This window comes from Microcaecilia unicolor, chromosome 6 (genome assembly GCF_901765095.1).
Source record: "Microcaecilia unicolor chromosome 6, aMicUni1.1, whole genome shotgun sequence".
NCBI classification, from domain to species: Eukaryota; Metazoa; Chordata; class Amphibia; order Gymnophiona; family Siphonopidae; genus Microcaecilia; species Microcaecilia unicolor.
Window position 1 is genome coordinate 290255169 of NC_044036.1, and position 22457 is coordinate 290277625.

The 22457-nt window shown below is 42.9% G+C and overlaps 1 protein-coding gene across 1 annotated transcript; it reads right to left on the reverse strand.

The window, feature by feature from the left end:
- Positions 1–352: 352 nt before the first annotated feature.
- On the reverse strand, positions 353–21412 carry PLPP7 (phospholipid phosphatase 7 (inactive)). The gene is made up of 2 exons (XM_030206083.1): positions 20877–21412; positions 353–1735 (listed from the first exon to the last, which is right to left on the reverse strand). The coding sequence occupies exons 1-2, from the start codon at positions 21319–21321 to the stop codon at positions 1371–1373; spliced, it is 810 nt and encodes a 269-aa protein (XP_030061943.1). The 5' UTR covers positions 21322–21412; the 3' UTR covers positions 353–1370.
- Positions 21413–22457: the final 1045 nt, after the last annotated feature.

A 22457-nucleotide genomic window follows, 5' to 3' on the forward strand; every position in this document is an offset into this window, starting at 1 on the left:
GTGGTGGTGTACTAAGGAGGAGGATGACAAAATCTGTCCTGATAGAAGTATCTTACATGTGGTCAAGCTCTATGACTGGTAACTGGGATATATCCTTAGCAGTGTAGACAGGAAGAACTGAGCAGACTGGAAGGAGCAGCTGGCCTTTTTCTGTCATTAGCTACGATGCTGCATTGCATAGATGAAGGTGGAATGGGAAGCAAAACTTCCAAACTTGACAGTTCTGTAGAGTAAAAAGCAGAGCCGAAGGCCTAATCTAGGAGCTTTAGGGATTTTTCTCTATTATCCAGAGCTGCTATCACTAAAGTTTGATTCCTCAAGGTCTTTCCCCATGGACTAGAATGAAAGAGAAGCCTCTAAACCTTTAGTCTCTGGGAAAGCTGTGGTTCTGTACTGGGAAGAAACTAATCCCAGAATATATTGTCTCTGCTGCTGGGTTAATTTTGCTTAGTGAGAGATCTCGACCACTGCAATTCCTGGTTGTTCTCTCACTCTGTTTCTAGAGTTCCATCATTACATTCCCTCCCAGTGCTCTGGTTCAGATCAGTATGTATTCCCATTAACTGCACTCTGTCCTTTAATGCCTGACATTTAAGAATGGGTTGAAATATACTAATACTGTTCCATTCAACACTACAAATTAAATTCTGATACTCTGAAAACTCTGTTTACTGCTTGGAGTTTCTGCACTGATTTAATTTTCATTATTTATAATCTGCCTTTTCACCCAATGGGGTGTTAAAAAAAAGGCACAACTATCATCCACTGTACAAACATGGTAGTAATCAAACAGTGGGATAAAGTTTACAACCTCAATAAAAACACAATCTCCATACATTAGCCTCCCCATAAAACACTGCCACTCTACTCAACAGCAACTGATCTTTGCTAACAAAGGCAGAAGCAGAAAACCAAGGTAATCAGCCTCTTACCCTGCACATCCTGATCCTACTACTACTGGCCTTCACCTGCCACTGTGACATCACAGCCATTTCCATAGCAACAGTCTGTGATGTCACAAAGCATTCTTACAGATGAGAGACCCTGGTCTCCTGTAAATACCAAAATGTTCATTATGAAGGAACGTTTTTAAATATTGCAAATACAACAGATAAGCACAATTACATTTCAGTTAAAAATGTTCCAGTTGTTTTCCAAGGTACCAGTAGGTCTGTTTAAGGCCCAAAAAGCAACTAGTTACAAGTCAATCCAATTGAAGAGGAAGCAAAGTCCTTTAAAATCCAAGGAACTGATGCTGAGTTTTGTTGTTTCCAAAAATAAAACTGTACAAAAATGATGATTTTGAATGTCTAGTGGCTTCCAGTGCAGGCAATCCATGGTTAGTTCTTAAGGGCAAAGTTCTGTTATATTCACCAAATCGATACCAGCATTTGACATGTGTTGGAAGACATCCAGAGCAGGTCCACTAAGCTATACACCACATAACCAATGAGAAAACCACCCAAAACATCTGTGATATGATGCCGGCCAAGCATTATGCGGGAAAATCCTACACAGAATGCCCAGAGGACAAGCAGGATCCGGAGTGGGACAGCTAAAACCAGATGACTGAGGAAGAATCTGGACACCATAGTGGCTCTGCTGGCATGGCCTGCTGGGAAGGCATAGATATCCATCATAAGGTAATCCATCAGACCAGGGGTAACTTCAAAAGGGGTCTTCCGCTTAACCAACTTCTGCACAGCAGCCACGGTCAGAATATCCAACAGCAGAGCTGCCAAAAAAGCAAGAAGATTTGTAGTTAGAAAGAATGGCAGAAGATACCAGAAATGTCAAGAAATGTCAGAATCAAGGAAGAGCTGAGGGAAGTACCCACCTTATCAGTTATGCCCTCATCCAGGTAAGTGCATGTATTACCAATGATTCACCCCCATTATTTAAGATGTTCCTCTCAATTCGGGAATTTAAAAACTGAACAATTACCCCCCCTCCCCCAACCTTACCCTATCCCACAGTTCCCCCTGCAGTGCACCCTACACAAACACTGAAGGGTGACTCTCCCCTACAGTACAACTTGTACTAACCCGTGAATGACAACTCCTCCAGAAGCACATTCTGCTAACAGACTGATGCCATCCCCTGCAGCATGAAATCTGAATCTGTGACACAGCACCAGGAATTAAACTGGGTCTTATACTCTCTATCTACTGCCATGTTGTATATTTCATACTCTGGGCTGACACTGAATGTTGACGCCCTCTATCATACACACTTAAATTCACTTAACCTAGGAGTCAGAGTAAGGCACCAAGGATGAGTGAGAAGGAACTGTGGCAAAGCTGGGGTGAATAGGTCCTTCCTGTTGGGAGACAGAGAATGATGGCTGTCAGGCTCACAGATCCGGTGTTTAATATATTGTTGTGTCAGGGTGTGCTTTTCCTGCTCTGCTCTAGCGTCTAATAAAGCTTTTCCTTCCCCTTCCCTCTTCTGACAGATGCCTTTTTTTTCCTGCAATATTGAGTCATTTGTGTTCCCCTCTCCCATATCTCTGTGTGGAGTTTTTAATTAGCAAATGTGCTGCACTGAGCAGCTGATAGAATAAAATGCACACTTATGTTTAAAAATCCTATGTGATGACTTGCCTGGCCTGTGGCCCAATCCAGCTTGTCAAGAGCCAGGAGAGATGAGAACCCCACATGGAGATGATCTTTCCCCTTCAACATACTATTGTGTGCTGATATAAAGCTGAGCCCCATTGCCACTGTCTCTGGAATGTCTGTAGACTCAAGCTTCAGCTCCACCATTTAAATTTAAACCTGGAGACCCTGCACTACCCTAAAGTCCCAGAGATAAACAGAAAGGTGCTGCCATAAAGGGCATGAAATACTATACTCCTTCCTAAATTACTGGGATCTCTCCAAAGTTAGTTTGATGTCTACTTTACAAACTCTTCATGAACAAAGAGATCAAAACTGTGTAAAAGGACACTTCCAGTAATGAAAGCATGTCTCTACCTACTGCCCTGAAATATACTATAAATAGAACTATAAGCAGGCTGGGCCTGGCCTGTAATTTGTAACACAATAGGCACTCCAGGGGAAAAGTGCAGAATCAGCAATATAGACTGGGATTGGGAACCAGGCAGACCTAGCCTAACTTGTTGACAGAGAAATGCACACTCTCTATCTCCCCACCCCCACCCTGAAATGCCAAGTTACCCAGTTGCTGTCTGGAGACTCTTTGGCCTGTCCTAGTTTTGAATTTACATTTATTTATTTATTGTTTGCATTTGTATCCCACATTTTCCCACCTCTTTGCGGGCTCAGTGTGGCTTACAATAAGATAAGAATAATGAAAATACATTTGTTACAGCTGCCCATTGAAATCAGTGCTGCAAGTCTCATAATGCAGAAGGCCAGTGTGGTGAGAAATCCAGAATTGTCCCAAAAACTCAAGCCAGAAACCGGGTAAGTTGGCATTTCTACCTCCCCTCCCCCCCCCCCCTCAAAACACACATACAATTTCTCTCTCTATCCTACTTTACAACCGTCTTTTGGCAACGGAGCCTCGAATGGGCAAACCATCCCAATGGTACAGCCCACTGATGTCTCAGATACCATATCCATATCTCATAGCTAGTCATCTTTTGGTCTTCCCAGTCTTACCTCATTTGGGTCCCCGAATCAGACTACCTGCTCATTAGATTCAGTCTCTTCATCCTGGGTGAAAGTTGCTAGCATGGCTTACTCCTTTTGGCCCTTCTTATTATTAACAACATTCTGGACAGATATAGGCCAATCTTAAGAAAGGATGTGTTAGACCCGCTCGTTCCTGTACTATAAACCAGTTTCCAAACTTTGTTTTCTCTCTAAAGTGACTGAGAAGTTGATCTATAGCCAATTTGTTGATCGTGTTGACAAGGTCCATGCTCTCCACCTGCAACAATCAGGATTTTGCCCCAGACACATTTGCAAGACACTTTTAACTTCTTTACTGAGCAAGCTTCATGTAATATAAGATCAGGGCCGTGCCGATGCGGTAAGCGAGGTAAGCGCCGCAGGGGGGCGCCCACCTCTGGAGGGCGCCGCCGCGGTGCTTACCCTCGCCCCACCGAGGACTTTAAATCTTTTGGCACCAGAGAGGGGGGGTGCCGCCGCTCCCGCTGCTCTTCATCCTGGCACCCCCCCCTCCCGCACCAGCCCTTTAAATTTATTTGCCGAGCGAGCGCAGCACCTCGTTTGCAAGTAAAAGAAGCGGATCCGATCATCTCATTGGGCCTTCCCTCACTGTCCCGCCCTCCTCTGACGCAACTTCCTATTTCCTCTAGGGCAGGACAGTGAAGGAAGGCCCAATGAGATGATCGGATTCGCTTCTTTTACTTGCACACGAGGTGCTGCGCTCGCTATCTCGTCGGCAATTTCTTTTTAAAGACGGGTGGCAGGGAGAAGACGAAGCAGGGTGAGGGTGGGGGACAGATGGGGTGACCGTGAAGGTGGGGGAGGACTCGGATAGCAGAAGGGACTGGGTGGGAGACAGATGGGGTGAGGGGGACTCGGATGGGCAGAAGGGACTGGGTGGGAGCCAGATGGGGTGAGGGGGACTCGGATGGGCAGAAGGGACTGGGTGGGAGACAGATGGGGTGAGGGGGACTCGGATGGGCAGAAGGGACTGGGTGGGAGACAGATGGGGTGAGGGTGGGGGGCACTTGGGTAGCAGAAGGGACTGGGTGGGAGACAGATGGGGTGAGGGGGACTTGGATGGGCAGAAGGGACTGGGTGGGAGCCAGATGGGGTGAGGGGGATTCGGATGGGCAGAAGGGACTGGGTGGGAGACAGATGGGGTGAGGGTGGGGGCACTTGGATAGCAGAAGGGACTGGGTGGGAGACAGATGGGGTGAGGGGGACTCGGATGGGCAGAAGGGACTGGGTGGGGGAGAAGGGGCATGGAGCTGGAACTGGGGTCTGAAAAGTGAGCAGGAGGGAGAATGGGGTCATGCCTGGGGCAGGGGTGGATGGGAGAATCAATGGATCTGGAACTAGGGGCAGCCGCAGGTGGGAACTGGGAGCCGAAAAGAGGGGGCAGTGAGAGAGGGGGGATAGATCCTGGATGGAATGGGGAGTGAGAGGGAGGGCAGACCCTGAATGGATGAGAGGGCAGAGAGGCATGGATGGGAGGGCAGGGCCCAGGGAGAGGACAAATTGCTGGAAGGGGAGGGGAGAGAGGATTGCTGGCTATGGATGGAGGAGGGAAGGGCAGAGAGGGACAAGGATGGACATGGGGGTCCAGGGAGAGGACAAATTGCTGGAAATGGAGGGGAGGGGAGAGAGGAGGATTGCTGGCTATGGATGGAGGAGGGAAGGGCAGAGAGGGACAAGAATGGACATGGATGGGAGGGCAGGACCCAGGGAGAGAGGAGAAATTGCTGGAAATGGATATAGAGCAAGAAATGAAGAAGAAAGGAGAAAAGTAAAGAAATAAATGGAAAGGAAGCCCTGGAAATGGAGGTAAGAGGACAGATAGCAGCAGAATCAGATACTGGACCAGCATGATTGAAAAAAGAAAGTCACCAGACAACAAAGGTAGAAAAAAATTATTTTATTTTCATTTTAGCATTTGGAATATGTCCACTTTGAGAATTTACATCTGCTATCTTATTTTGCAATGTATAGCAATTTGTTTCTAAGAATATTGCTGACAATTCCTTTCAGTGTGGCAAGTGGTGAGCGATCATTTTCATGGGGGGGGTGATCATTTTCACGGGGGGGGGGGCGCCAACTGATAGTCTGCAGGGGGGCGCCAGAGACCCTAGGCACGGCCCTGTATATAAGATAGGCGGTGTGTGTGGCTCTAGCAGTTTATTTGGATCTCCAATCTGCCTTTGACCTTTTTTCTGTTTTTACATAGATTCTCTGATCTTGGTATTACAGGCATCATCACCATCTACCTACAGCTTTTCTTGGAAAGCCATTCTTTGTGAGAACCTCTACTTCTACTTCTTCTCTCTGCCCATTGCTTTGTAGCATCCCCCAGGGGTCCTCCCTCCTGTTTAATGTACTCCTGAGTCCCCTGGCTACCATTATACTTCTGCATTAACTCTTATTTCTATGCAGATGATATCCTATTGATTTTCTACACCTCTCCAGTTAACCCTGACCTTTCCTCACTGCAACGCTGTCTAACTGCAGTTGCACAATGGCTCCGTGACCATCAGCTCATCCTTAATCAATCAAAAATGACCATGTTGGATTACTGATAGTTTAGATTGCCCTTCCATAACTCCATTCCTGCTGAGCTCTTTTATCACTCTGGTTACTTCCTTTAGGTATTTAGGGGTGATAATAAACTCTGAACTATCATTTGGACCACATATCTCTAAATGTGGTCGTGGCTGGGTTTTGCATGGTATGCCAACTGCACACTGCGTGACTACTTTAGTACTGACCCTATGCAGGCATTACTCATACTTTTTTATTTTGAGATTTGGATTATTGTAATGTTTTCTTTTTAATTAAAGAAATTTCAATATATTTTACAAGGAAATTCTTGAACAGAAAAGAACAATGTCACAGCAATCAATAAAGGGTATCATAAATGAAAAAGAGAAGAAAAAAAAATAAACCATTGTAATACAACCATCCCCTTTGTATAATCTAAAGAAACAATTATAGATATTATATATATTCCATATAAGTGACAATTGTATCTCAAGTCCACTCAATGGGAGGAGGCAAGGCATAATTCAAGGAACCATGAAAGAAATATAGTGGAAGATCAACCCCTAGCATTTACAAAATAATGGAGTAGCTATTATAGGAGCTGATAACAGAGGGGGTGACATAAGGGCCTGTTTAGAGTGCAGAAAAGACACCAAATGAATGGTTTTGAAGAAAACATATTTAAGTAACTGTAGTTTAATCACACATTTACATGGAAAATTAAACCAGAAGGTTCCCCCTAGCTGAAGAACACATGACGTAACTTCAAGAAGGATTGACGCCTTCACTGAGTTTGTACAGATACATCAGGCAAAACTTAAATTTTATGATTCAAAAAAGTTTTTGTTTATGACGAATAAAAGTCTTCAAAATCCAATCACAATCTGGTTGTAAAACAAAATCTACTATTAAAGTAGCAGTTTGAACTCCAATAGTTTCATCCTCTATTGTCTGAGTCAAGTTTAACTCATCAAATGATACTTCAGAACCTACCGCTAATGATCGATCAGAAGGTTTCTTAGGATTAAGCAAGGAACGTACGTGGTGATCCAAGATGGCCGCACCCTATTGAGACGCTGTGAGTCGCGTTCCTACTGCTGCTGCTACAATGCCTAAACGTAGGGGGAGAGTGATAGCCAGAGCCTCGCTACCAACTCCCTCTTTACCTGGTCCTATGGACCGCTTTGCTCGACCGCAGAGAGTTGCTTCAGAAAGTGGGACGCTGCCAGTCGGGATGTCCGGCGTGTTAGGAGAATCGGTCTCCCCTGGGTTAGATACCACTCTCAGCCCCGTTATGCGGACTCCACATCCTCAACCGGTTGGAGCAAGCTCCTTTCTTGCTGACTCGATGGGGTCTCCCAGTGAAGGTGGTGTGGACCCGGAAGATCGTCGAGTGGAGGACTCGCTTTCATCACAAGCGGGAGAGACGCTACCACCGTGGAATGCGGGGAGAGGTACCGAAGGACAGAGCGAGATCCCTGTGAAGGCGTCTGAGAGGTTTGAAATACCTAAGGAATTAGTTGTCAAACCAAAGGAGGTTACTCTAGACAAATTATGGGACTTAGTTTCTGCCTTGGGACATTCTTTCTTGAAACAGGCTAATGAAACTGTTCCAAAAGTGAATTTACTAGAGAAAGATTTAAGAAAGATGGAGAAAAAGACTAAAGATATGGATAGTAAAGCTGAAAAGGTTGACCAAAGGATTATGAAATTGGAAACACTACAACCTCTGATGACAAACGACTTGACTAATCTTAGGAAAAAAATGGAAATATTTGATAACTATACTAAAAGTCACAATTTAAGATTTGTAAATTTTCCCAGGATAAAGACTGTTCCTCCTCTTGATATGTTAAAGAGATACTTGCGAGATATTTTGAATATATCAGATCAGAACTTACCACCATTTACTTCTGCTTATTATGTCACAGGAAAGGAACTGAATAAAATTCCTGAAACTCCAATAGATGTATCTCTTTTGCTTGAGACTTCTGATTCCGAATCAGCAACGGCAGCAACTTTGGTTGCTACCGTTGCATTGTTACCAGATAAAAATTGGATCTTCCGTCTTTTCTTTCGCAATAGAGAAAATCCCTTTTGGGGTTATAAGATATTATTATTTCCTGACGTCTCTAAGGAGACAAGGAGACGGAGGAAACAATTCTTGCTCCTTAAGTCTGAAATAATACAATTGGGGGGCACCTTTTTTTTAAGATACCCCTGCAAATGTATAGTAAGGCTTGATGGGAAGAAATATGTGTTTACAGAGCCTGCACATGTATCAGCCCTTATAACTTCGGCAAAAAAAGGATAAGCGTTAAAGGAATAAGTAACATCTCAATAGAATCTGCGTTAATTTAATTTAATTTCCTAAATTTGTTTTTTCCATTCTCCTTGTATTCCTAAATCTTGGATTTCCAATTTATGGACTTGAGTATCAATAGTTACCTAATAGATTGTTAATCTTTAATGATATATGTTTAATTTTTATGTTGCTTTTCCAACCAAGATGTTTTCTTGTAATTTTGATGAAATTGAATAAATAATAATAATAAAAAAAAGAAGGTTTCTTAGTATAACGTAAGAGAATACAATTTTGAAACCAGGGGGTATGCTTGCTCTGTTATTTTAAACATTTCTTATAAATATTTCTTAAATGTAATTAAAGGAGCAACAGCTGGTAATTTAGGAAAATATATACATCCTAATGTCTTCATTCTTTGCTGGTTTTCCACATTTTCTATTTTCCTTTGCAACAGTAAATTCTCCTTAATTAAAGCACCTTGTCCGTCCTTAAGTTTAACAATATCAGACTTAGTTGAAAGTTCAAAAGACTCCGAATGTTGTATTTTAGTTTCCAATTCAGCAATTTTTTCAGGAAATAACTGAGTAGACATCACCAATGTAGAAATAATTTTAGAAAAAGTATTTTCCAAACTCACCAAAGCATCCCAAATTGTCTCTAAGGTGATCACTTCTGGTTTTACTAGCAGAAAAGGTTTAAGTTGTTGAAGCAACTCTATCTGGGCTCCTTCACTGCCCGAGTCAGTCAACTCCTCCGTTTCTGCTCCAAATCCTCTGACGGAGCAACATGAACTGCGTTGCTATACTCGATGCTCCATTGCTTTGGACTGCCCCTGCACCCAAAGCAAGCAACCCCTCCTTGGATCTCGCCAAACCAGGACACTCACAAAGCAAGGCTGCTGGCATCGTCGGGGGACTCCGAGTTTCTGGGCTAAAGGAGGTGTCTACTTCAAGCGGGGGGAGCGGTTCACCTTCTGCCACTCCAACCCGCAGCGAAGACATCTGCCCAGTAATTTCGCTCCACCAAGGGAATAGCAGGAGCAGCAGGGTAAGCCCTCTGTTTTTCCCTTCTTTTAGACATGAGAAAACTGCAAAACGTAAAGAAAAAAAGCATAAACAAAGCTATGGTGGGATAGGGGAACAGCCTGCGGCAACTTCCTACTCAGATGCCATCTTGCCCCCCCCCCCCCCCCCCCCAGATTATTGTAATGTTGTTGATGCTGGTGTTCCAGACTGTGGGACTGAAATGCCTTCAGACATTACAAAATACAGCAGCTCTTTTTCTTTGACATGCTCGTAAATTTGACCATGTCCACCCACCGCATTGGTTGCCCATTTTTGTTTTTCAAATGTATCTTTATGGCAAAAAATATGTATTGGTATATAATAGCATATAACAACAGGCAAGAGAATCATAGAAAATCAAGGGAGATCACCCACCAAAACCCCCCCTCCTGTCAGATCCCCGACAGCAATATCCTAAGACAAAACAATACTGTCAGCACATTATGCACATGTGAGGCAATGACAATACAGCCACAAGGAGGTGACAGTCAAGTTGTTCAAAAAGACCGACTGAACACATGCAGTCATGGTATGCAAATATGGCATCCAAAGACCTAGGAAATGTTTCTTGGCTTTGACACTTCTATTGTCCAAGACATATGTCCCATGGTTAAGAGTTCATGCATTTGATTATGCCACTACAGAAGGGTGGGTGGCTCTGGATGAATCCACTGGAATAATATACACCACTTAGCAATAAGTGAGGCTTTGCGCAAGAAAAGACTAGACACGTGCCTTCCATTACCACTGATATGTTGGCCAGAAAACACATCCTTGGGGAGGCATCCCAGTTCTGCCGACAGGGAGCTTAGATGCACCCACACTGCTTGCCAAAACCTCTGAACCCCTGGACACTCTCAGATATCATGTTCATATGAGGCGTTATCCACATGGCACTAAAGACAGGTCCCATCAGATGGGAGACCCATCTTCATTGCCCTTGATGAATGAATGTACATGCATATAAGGAATTTATAATGCAGCTGTTGTAGTTGTATACTTGCCGCCAAGCAAGGGCTGTCCTTAAGGCTTACGAGACACTCCTCCACAGTATAAGGTCTAAAGTCCAGAGTCCAATGATCCACTATTTTCTGTAGAGCTGAAAAAGTCCATGATTTTTGAAGGCCAATATAATATCAGCCTCCCAGGCCCTTGTGTACTGCTGGTTGTGGCCATTTGTCATCAAATGGGGACTCCTCAACATCAGCAGGAGATGAATGAAGTAATGACATAATATAATGTTGCTTCTGTAAATAAGCATACCAATCACTAGGCTGCAGCAAATATGTCGTTCTCAACGTCTCATAGGGCAGCATCCAAGCTGCATCTTCCTTAAGTGCATGTTGTAGTAAAGCCTGCAGCAAATATGTCGTTCTCAACGTCTCATAGGGCAGCATCCAAGTTTCATCTTCCTTAAGTGCATGTTGTAGTAAAGCCAGGCCCCCGGAGGCCCAAGTTTGAAAACGGACATCCTGCAGTCCAAGTGGAAAATCCAAGTTACCCACCAAAGGTAGATAACAAGAAATAGCGGGATGCAGCCCATATTTAATGCACAGAACAATCCACGCCCACTTCACAGGGCACAACAGAAGATGTATCAAATATCCCAAAGCTAAGTCACCCCCCCCCCCCCCCAGAGATTGTTCAAAAACAAAATTACAAAATTCAGAGGATTACAAAATCCAGTCTCTCACATATCGCAAGTGACATGCTGCATTGTAGGCATGAAGATCAGGTAGCCCCAGACCCCCATCACACCAGAGTAAGTGCAAATGTCACAGTGCAAGGCAGGTTTCCTGGATCCCCACAAAAAGTTACGACTGGTATTGTTATAAGCAGTTATATTGCATTTGGCTAGAATAATAGGAAGATGCTGCTGGAGATACATCCACTTCAGCAGGAGCACCATTTTCACCAGACTGATTCTGTCCCAAAGAAAGATGACACCAGCTGCACAAAGCCTTTGTGACATCAATAAATCTAGGCATATGGGAGATATCCTGAGGAATTCAGAGGCCTAAATGTTTCAAAGAAGTCCCGCCCACCAGAGAGGGAAATTCCCAGGACATCTATGATCCAAGCCGTCTGACAAACAAAGGGCCTCTGACTTGTCTGCATTGATCCATAACACTGAGATCTGCCCATACTCAAGTAAGACATCCAAAGTTGCAGGTAAGGATGTCTCCAGAGAGGTAAAAGCAGTCGGTAAATCATCTGCAAACAAAACTAAACAAAACTCTCCAGATCCTACAAGTATACCCGGTATTCCCCTCCCCAAAATCTTCAAAGCCAAAGGCTCCATACATAGGAAGAAGAGAATGGGGGAGACACACATGTCTCACCCCCCTCGTAATGTCAAAACAGGGAGAGAGTACACCATTCACCAGCACTTGCAACCACAAAACAGGCAAATCATGTGGAAAATAGGTCCATAAAATACAAAGCAATGGAGAACCTCCCAAAGAAATCAAAAGCTTTTTCAATATCAAAGCTTACTAACAGCTTGCAAATCTTTGGCACACACTTCCTCATGAACACTTCCTCCATATTTCTATTGATTACCTTTAAAAGTGGACTAACACAGCTACCACACTTCTCTACTCAAGATGGAAGATACCGCATACAGCCACATGAAAAAGCAAATGAACAAACTTATGGAAAAAGAAACAAAAGTGAACAGTCATCTTTACTTTCTGACAATCTGCAAGAAGAATGACATCATTCCTAAAGGACTGAGGATCAAAACTCCTTTGGCTACTACTTATAATTCTGACTATGCAGAGAAACTCTGCAAACGCACTAGTCAGAAACTAAGAAATGAATTTATACATCAACTCTACAAGAAGAAGAAAATGATAAAAATCCAAAGGGATTAAATCATGAGGAACATGGAGGAACTACATCCACACTGTATGAGCCAACTTAAGGAGGACCTGCAGAACATCCAAGAAGAAAAAACAATACATCGCTATCCGCAAAAAAATAAATAAAGCTGTTTTCTCTCCTGCAGAATCACAGAGAGAAAAACAGCTTATCATGGAATAGAAACAGCACTGCTGTTGTGTTCTCGAGGACCTTGGCATTCTGTCAGGCTTCTTCCCCGGGAACCCTGGGTACGTGAGTCCTTGGACCACGGCCGAGGAGCGGCAGTGGCAGGCAAGATCACCTTTGGAGCAGAGAAGAGGCAAGGCTGGACTGGAACCCCGGACTGGAGTCCTGCACTGGAACACTCTGGACTGGAACGCACCGGACCGGAACACACTGGAGTAGGCTTCACCTACGCTTAGCTGCCTTTCCCCGAGGGTTGAGCCCGCAGGTTCGAGCAGCCGGTAGGGCTTACAGGAAAACCAGAACTGGAACCAGCAACAGGAACAACCGGAGTCAGGATACAGCGGTGCTCCCAGGTACCTAGGCTAAAGCAAGGCAGACAGGCAGGGAAGAGGACACAGGAGCTATATACAAGCTAAGCTCAAGGGAATGGGAATGACAGCTACAGTAGCTAACAGATAGAAAGGAGAGAAATGGCTGCAGCAGCAGCCGCTGACCAACCTCAGACAGGGAGCAGCACCACTGCACAGGGATAACAGAAAGGCTAGAAGCCCACAGAGAATAATAAACACAGAAAGGCTGAAAGCCCACAGAGCAATAAACACAGAAGGGCCAGAAGGCCCACGGAGCAATAAACACAGAAGGGCCAGAAGGCAAGGCCCACAGGTGATAGTAACTCGCAAAGCAAAAGAGCTGGAAGCCCACAAGAAAAGACAAGGAAAGCTAACTGTGCAAACAGCACACTAACCTCGGGACCTAAGGCACTGCGGAGGCATTGGCAATGCAAAGGCAAAGGCTGCAGTCTAAGTGCTTAATAAAGCCCTTCAACACCAAAGGCACAGCTGCAGCAATCTCTAAGCACTACGGAGGCTGTTCAGGCACAAACCACAGAGCAGGCAGAAAGCACAGTGAAACACAGAGAGGCTTCCCACACCCAGGTGTAGTATAGTGAAGCAATTAGAGTCACGCTGGAAGCAGCCAGCACAGAGCGAGAGAGAGAGCTAACCCAGGCAACACCCACAGGTGCAGTATAGTGAGGCAATTAGTGTCATGCTGCTGGAAGCAGCCAGCACAGAGAGCCAGAGCTAGCTCAGAAAGGACAGACAGAAGAAACAGGAGCCAGCTAGGAAGCTGACCCCCAGGAACAATGTAAGTCTGAGGGTGGTCACGGCCACAGACGTGACAACTGCAGAACCAACATTCCCAGACAACTTGGATACACTTTCCAATCCATCTGAGGTATGTGAAAATCGGAGCCCAAACAAACCAAGAAATCAGGAAGTCTGCAGAGACCCTACAGACAAACCGCTGATCACACTATTGGAGATACAGATCAAATGGGGATAGTAAACCTCTCAAACTATCAATTATCACAGCATGAAGTCTCTGTACTCTCCAAAGGACTTTCATTTTGCCCATCCAGTAAGCTGGATGAAATTCAATTATACTCAGACCTGGAAGAATTCTTTGGAAAGCTGCGCCTGAAGGCACATTTTCACAACAAAGGAACTCTCAACAGACCGGAATACAGTTTTAAACTAAAGAACACTTATTTCACCCCACAGGATGGACAAAACAACAAGCTGGACAACTACACAGAAAGCTTCAGACATAGGGTAAAATCACAACTTTCCAGCAAACAAAAGAAAATTCTATACAATCTTACTCCACCAGAAAGAGCGGCCATAAGAACTCTACAAAATAATCAACACATTATCATCAAACCCGCAGACAAAGGAGGCTCAGTGGTGATTATGGACACACAAAAATACATTGAAGAAGGGCACAGACAGCTCTCAGACAATACATACTACAGGAAACAAACTGAGGATCCCACACAGGATTATACAAAGCAGCTGAAAGACCTAAAAAGTACAGCCACATCTGAAGAAACTCATACCAAACCAATCTTCTGTGGGCACATTCTACATGCTACCCAAAATCCACAAACCTGGAAACCCTGACAGCTACCTCCACAACTCCAGCTTCCACCCTTCACATACAAAAAGATCCATTATTTACAGCCAAGCCACACGGTACCACCGTATCTGCTCTGACCCAGGGGTCAGAGACAGACACCTTGAAATCCTGACTGCATCCTTTGAACAACAACCCCAAAATAATTTCCAAGAAAATTGCCTCCTCCCTTAAACACCCAGGGAAAATCTGCTACAGTACAAAGAAAAAAAGCCACAGACAGAATCCCCCTTATAGTGACATACAACCCAGAGCTGGAAAATTTAAGAAAAATCATAAAGATCTACAGCCTCTACTCCAGGAGGATGAATTACTGACAGAGATATTCCCAGTGCTGGCCTTCTGACAGCCACCCAACTTAAAACACAAGCTAATTAGAAGTAAGCTCCCAACACAGACTCAAAAAGAAGAGAATGGCACACATCCTTGCAATATATCCAGCTGAAAACTGTGCCAAAACATTTCACAGGACCCCACGGTCATTCACAAAGGAAAAATATTAAACATTAAGGAATCTTTCACGTGCTCATCTTCCAATGTGGTATATATCATTCAGTGTAAAAAATGCAATGAAGGCTGATACATTGGAGAAACAAGTCAGATGCTAAAGAAGAGATTTAATTTACATAGACACCATATGAAAAATGCTAGTACCAATCAGGATGCCACCTCTGTGGGGCAGCACTTTACAAAACCAGAACACTGTACCAGTGATTTAATGGTAAGAATCCTGAAAGGGAACTTTAAAACAATACAGGAAAGTAAGACCTTTGAAGCCAGAATGATTAAATATTTTTTACACCCACCAGACAGGACTTAACAAAGATCTGGGTTTTCTAGCCCATTATAAACCATAAAATTGTACTGCTTTGTCACCCTCCTATCTCCATGCATATCTCCCTGTCCCTCATTCACCCGACTCTTCCTGTCTCTCACCTATCCACCCTCAACCTGTTAGACTGTCACTGAAATGCTTTGATGTTTCACTTATATATACTGTAACCTACAAACATTTGCTTATTTCCAATCTGATGAAGAAGGGCAACCTTCGAAAGCTAATCAAGAAATGTATTATGTCCAATAAAAAAGGTATCATCTTATTTTTTTTCCATGTTTTATTTTGTTTTATTTCTATTGATTACCTTTAAAAGTGGACTAACATGGCTACCACACCTCTCTACTCCATAACCAGTAAAAGCCGTTGCACTTTAGGTACTGCAATATGGCCTTTTACAAACCCACCAACTTGGGAACAACATCTAATAATTGATTTGCAAAAATTTTGGCATAGAGCTTTACATCTACATTCAATAAGGAAATAGGTCTATACAAACTGGTAAGAAGGGGATCTCTGTCCGGTTTTAGGATTGGCAAGACCGTGGCTCCCCACATAATATCAGGGAATTGCCCCATATGCAAAATTGGTTGTCCATTTTATTTTGATTTCAGCACAAGCTTCTTCTCCTGACCTTCAAATTTCTCCATGAGCACTCCCCAGCTATCTGGACACTTGGCTCTCTTAATGGCCATTGCCTAGTCCTTTCTCCCCATCATTAGCAGGATTTGAAGCCAGAAGGTATAACCTCCCTAAATCCTTATGTGAAGAAGAGTCTCTTACCAAATTTAAGTCCCTATTAAAAACTTACCTTTTTCACCTACTCTTTGAAGATTTGGACCTGAGGACCTGATAGTGGTTATGAGTACCTGATGTTCTCTCTCTTTTTCCCTTCCTGGCACGATTGTATTTCTTTCCTATTAAGCATTGTATTTCATTTATTGTTTCTGTTATTTAAATTTCTAAACTGTTTTGGCCTGTGATGCTGATCATACCAAGTGACATCTAATTCAACTACATCAGCCACATGGATACCTGAATGCGGAGTCCCACAGGGATCCCCCCTCTCACCGACCTTATTCAACTTAATGATGATACCCTTGGCCAAACTACTATCAAACCAAAACCTCAACCCATACATATACGCAGACGACATAATGATCTACATCCCATTTAAACAAGATTTAAAGGAAATTTCCAATTACATCAACCAAAGCCTACAGTACATATCATGCATACATGGGCTGATGCATTTCAGCTGAAACTCAATGCAGAAAAACCCAATGCCTAATACTCACCTCTCAACATAACACGGACAAATTCACCACCATTAACACACCAAAACTGAATCTTCCAATTTTGGACACCTTAAAAATTATTGGAGTTACCATTGATCGACACCTAACACTTGAGAGTCACGCGAAAAACACAACCAAGAAAATGCTCCACTCAATGTGGAAATTAAAAAGAGTAAGACCTTTCTTCCCAAGGACCATCTTCCACAACCTGGTACAATCAATGGTACTCAGCCATCTAGACTACTACAACACACTCTGCAAAGAACAAATAATCAAGAATCTTCAGACAGCTCAGAACACTGCAGCTAGACTCATATTCAGTAAAACAAAATATGAAAGTGCTAAACCCCTACAAGAAAAGCTACACTGGCTCCCACTTAAAGAGCGCATCACGTTCAAAATATGTACCCTAGTTCATAAAATCATTCACGGAGAGGCCCCAGCCTGCATGTCTGACCTGATAGACCTACCACCTAGGAATGCTAAAAAATCATCCCGCACATTCCTTAATCTTCACTTCCCCAACTGCAAAGGGCTAAAATACAAGTTAACGCATGCGTCAACCTTTTCCTATTTGAGTACATAATTCTGGAATGCGCTGCCGCGCAACCTAAGAACGATCTACGAACTAATCAACTTCCGCAAACTACTGAAACATACTACAAAGATCAACAAATGTAAACTCCTACACACATATCCAGAATTGTCTTACAATATTTGCTGTCACACTACTATCATGTTTTATCATTATCATGTTACCCAAGATCCTTTTGTAATACCAAATGTTAATCTTCTTATATATTTTCTACTAATTCATGTTGTAAGCCACATTGAGCCTGCAAAGAGGTGAGAAAATATGGGATACAAATGCAATAAATAAATAAAAATATCAAGAATAAATAACCTAAACTTACCTAACCTTATCTCCAAGAGGCCTTCTGTGTCAGACAAACATAGCAATAGCAAGAAATCTTCAAAACCATAAGTATAAAACTAAAAATTACCTAGAAAACACCAATAATCAGCACTTTGCATAAGCAAGAAGAAGCTGCTTTGCTTTTCTTAGAAATGTTGTTACTAAAATTTACCTGTATTCCTCCATGCAAACCTTACAATTTGACCATTCCCTAGAGGTGCTTTCTGCTTGCAGTTGAACTCCTGTTACCTGACAATGGATGTTTCATGGTCCCTCTCAAGGAGGTTCGATTGAGAACAGGAGACGGTACAAGGCTATCTAGTCCATTATATGGGTTGACGCTAGTAGGCGTATTGCTGGCAGTAGGCGGAGTCACAAGTACACCCAAAACAATAGCAAATGCCATTGAAAGTAATAGTAAAAGATTATTAGAAATAATGGTCCATCTGTAAAAAGTCAAAAGCTTTTCCTGTTGGATAGGCAGTGCCTTAAAAGGCACTAATAAAGGCTGTATTTTGTGCTAATTTTTCTAAACTGTTCTTATACAATACAGTAATACATGGCCAAATTTCAGTGAGGATATCCAGTGTACTGATGGGTTAATCTTAACTGTTGTTGTAATCTGCCTTGGGAAGCCTGGTGTTATAAAGATTGGAAGTAACATTAAACTCTCCTTTAATTGGGGCACATGGAATTACATCTTCACTTCATCTCTTTTCTACAAATGAATTATTCAGTTTTTAGCATGTTTCAGGGACAAGTGGTTTTCATAAGTCAAAATAATAAAAATAAATATTTTCTTTCATGCAGATCTCTTATTTATTTAAGCATAACTAAATGGGCTATAAGCCCCTAATGCAGCCCATTGGTTTTCTTATATTTTGTCCTTGTAATGACTTATACTGTTCTACAACTGGAAATACAGTGAGACAGAATAACAGAATTCAGTAACATCCAAAACTCATTAATAAGCATTATAATTGTGTTCACATTTGGGTAATAACTGAGAAAATGTTGTTGAAAACTGACTTGAAGAAGAAATAAATAGATATCACAGAACTGGAAACTGATGGCACATTTAGACTGACTCTGGACTTCTACATGAAGGCAGCTCTGTCATCAATATTTAATATCTTTCTTTTAAATAGTAGTAATAAACAATAAGTGAATGTTTATAATATACCATGCCACAAAACAAAAGGAGCAAGTTCCCACAAACCATCTTTCTCTTTTGATCTAGGCAGAGGAATTTTTTTTAAATGCTCCCAGGTTTCAAACTAATTCATGTTTAATGTGGGATATAAATAAATAGATAGATAGAAACTCTGAATGTTGAGCACCTGATTGTCATAATGATGTCTGTTTTAGTGGCTTTTTACCAGGAGGAAAAAAAATCTTTGCACAAATATAACACATGCTAGAGTGTCCCTATAACCAACTCCTCCAAATGACACACTGATTACAATTTATAACAAATTACTACTCTACCTATGAAAAGGTATTCCATTATTATACTTCCTCTGTGTACATCTGTATGTTGCACAAGCTGGCATGTTTGAAAATATAAGTGAGATTAAATAAAAATAATAAAGAACAACAATGTAGATGCAGCAGCTCATAGGTTTGTTTGTTTGTTTGCTTTGCTTTGTTTTGAGCGTACGCAGCGTGACTGCTGAGCGGGGAAGTGGAAACATACACTAACATAAGTGTCCTCAACGTTTTGACATCATGCGTCTCTTGTTCTCAGTCAGACCTCCTTGGTCCCTCTTCTGTATGCAGTAGAAGATTAAAAGCAAGAGGTGGGAGGAATAACAAGCTTGTGAAAGTGAGCTGGGGGGCTGGGAATTGGAGGTGAGAAGACCAGGTGGAGCTTTGCATATGAGCACGTTGACCTGTGATCTCTGTGGCTTTCAACAGACTGAGCTCTGACAAATTCATAGTAATACTAGTTTCAGAGTTAGGAATGGAAGAGGGAAAGAGAAGGATAAGTGAAACACCCCTGCTCCAGGCAGAGAGCAGAAGCCACACTCCTCTTGAGCAGGCCTACCTTTGGTTTCACTTTCCAAACTCTGTCCCAGCAAAGAAACTGCAAAGTTCCTTTGAAGCTCACTTTTAACTAAGCTAAAAGGTGCAGATGATGGAAGTCCTTTCTCTTAAAGACTCTTATATTTGTAACTCATCTTGCAAACTGGAACTTTTCTCATCTTAGAATTTAAGGGTCATGGTAGTGACTTTGGACTACTGCACACCTTGACCCATTTAAAAGGCCAGATGTTTGTTCCTGTGTGAGAATTGACAGGAAGTCCTTCTTTTAACAACAGCCTGTGTGGTATGTCTGTCCTCAATTCCCCCCTGGACCTGCCAGTTAAACTTTAGTCACACATAGGATGTCCATCTGCCAAGCTGATCCAGTCCTGGGTTTTACACCAGTACATCTATGAATTTGTAGTTCCCATTTCTCTGGGAAAGGCAGTATTCTACAAACCTATAGATATAAGGGGGGAGGAGCCTGTCAGGATTGACCTGGGTCACATATATTCTCTAAATGCCTCTCAGGACCCATGGCCTATTGGAAGCTCCTTGCCCTCCTGGTTTATTTAACAGTTGGATCATGCCAATCCCGTTGCTGTCCAAGGTCCCCAGGTGAGATACTGGGCCCAAAGCATTTACCCCTCTCTTCTGTTCTATATATGTATCTTGCCTTTCCAGCACTCACCCATCCCTTCCACATGTGCTCAGTCGGGATCTGAAAGTATATTCAGTTTTCCTTGACTCAGGTTTAGGCTGACAAACAGAAAACTGCTTGCTTCCAGTACCCAGCCCCCAGCTCGCTGTCACAAGTTGTTACTCCCCCTGCCTCTCTCCAAGCTGAGTCACTCTGTCTCTCTTTAACGCTAGCCTCACCAACATCTTCCCCTTTAAAATAAGGTATCAGATTCCCATTTGCAATGTGTTCCCTAGCTCCTCCATCTCATATTATTTTTAAGGTTTTAAAATTACCTCTGTAATTAAGCTTAACCTTGCACTAAACTGGAAAGCCCACCATTGGACACATTTCTGCAGTTGCACTAAAAGCTTTTCGCATTTTGCTGCTGCTGCTGCCAATTTTAGAAAGCCAGGATTGAAGAGGTAACAACACCAACAACGGAGCACCTTATAACAGCGTGCAGATATAAAACATCAATGGAAATAGCTCAGGGATCTTGGAGTCTTACGATAGGCAACAATTGAAGCATTAGATTAAGAGAAGCACTTACCCAGTAAGAGGTTGAGGAGCACCTCTTGCCCTGCCAGGGAGCGGCTCTTTATCAAACAGACGAGCGTTCCTGCAATCCAAGGCACGCCATGGCCAGTCACCCCGATTAGCTTGACCATAGAGCGGGCACTGCCCCAGCTGGAGGCATTGCTAGCACAGACACCCAGTCTCTTTGACATGCAGATATCAATGGCCAGTAATGAGCTGAAGGCAATGCCTTTCAGTGATGGATTGAGCTGCATGCAGTCTTCCTCTGGCAGTTGCTGGGACTGTCGCCTCTCCTTGGCGCTTTCGCTGGGAGCTGGGCATTGTCCGCTTGGCTTCCTGCTGGAGCTTTTGCTCTCCTGGTTTCCCCGCAAGGGCTGATTTAAGGACATGAACTCAGGTCTGTTTAAGACATTGTTTCTGTCCCTGGTCCTGGATCGGCTTTGGGGTGCAGCTGGCATGGCGATCTCCCCTTTATACAGAGGAATTCTGCAATGTTCTGAAAGTGTAGAGAGAGAGAGAGACCGTTTTCTCCCGTGCTGTTGCTGCTCCCGGGACAGCCTCCAGCAGTTAAATATAGAGTAAAGGAATGCACATGCTGTTTACTTCACTCTCCAGCCAAGACCACCGGGAAACGAATGCCAAGACTGTCAGCCAATCAGGTCCTGGAAAAGAGTCATTCTCCAATAGGCACACAGAACGGAAAAGGTTGACTCTGCTCGAGGCTATCTTGTTAAACCCCCTTGATTGAAATCCTGACCCAGGTCGCAAAGGACCCTGGGACATGCAGTCTTATAACTAGGACAGAAAATGAGTTTGAGCTCTCTACAAACAGTCCTTTTGTCTCCCAGCAGCCTCCAGTGCTACTGGGATTTCCTGATTTGCAGTTCCAAGTTAGACCCCTGCTCCAAACTAAGCACTGTTTATACCACATGTGGACCTAAGAGACCCATAACATCAAGATAACATAGTAACATAGTCAATGAGGGCAGACAAATTCGAGAGTAACCCCACTTAATAAATTGCATTGGCTCCCGGTTTACTCTGTATTAGGTTTAAAATAGTTTGTATGATCTTCAAAGCTTTGGCAGGGGAAAATTTCAGTTTGTCTCTCGAAATACTTGACTTTATTGGCTACAGGGCGGACTTTTCCTGCTATTTTCTCTAATACTTTGTTGTTTCCTAATTTTAAAGGAGTTATGTATAAGGGCTATTTGAGTAATTCTTTTCAATATTTGTCAGTAAAGATATGGAATGATATACAGTATTAGTATAGGTCTATTTGGTCTTATTTATTGTTTAGAAAAAAAAGTTGAAGGCTCTATGGTTTTTAGATATAAACTCAGATTAATTTAGTTTTTATTTTTATTATGTTGCAATCCCACCTGTTTGAGATGCTTCTTTCCTTGAAAGCCACAATGAATCCCTTTAGGAGATTTAGCTGAATATAAGTTATGAATAGAATAGATAAAGATGAATAATAAGCTTCACAACACATTTCCTAGTGTGTGAAGAACATTAAGCTCTGCTGTAGAGTTGTTGAGCAGCCCGATGTGATTAATGCAGTTAACTGCTTCATAGCAAGGGTTCTCAACCT

Excerpts from the sequence above, each read along its gene's own strand:
- PLPP7 (XM_030206083.1), bottom strand. The coding sequence starts at position 21,321 with ATGCCAGCTGCACCCCAAAGCCGATCCAGGACCAGGGACAGAAACAAT. Across the intron at positions 1,736-20,876 it reads GCTCCTCAACCTCTTACTGG|CTCTGCTGTTGGATATTCTG; the intron begins GTAAGTGCTTCT and ends CTTTTTTGGCAG.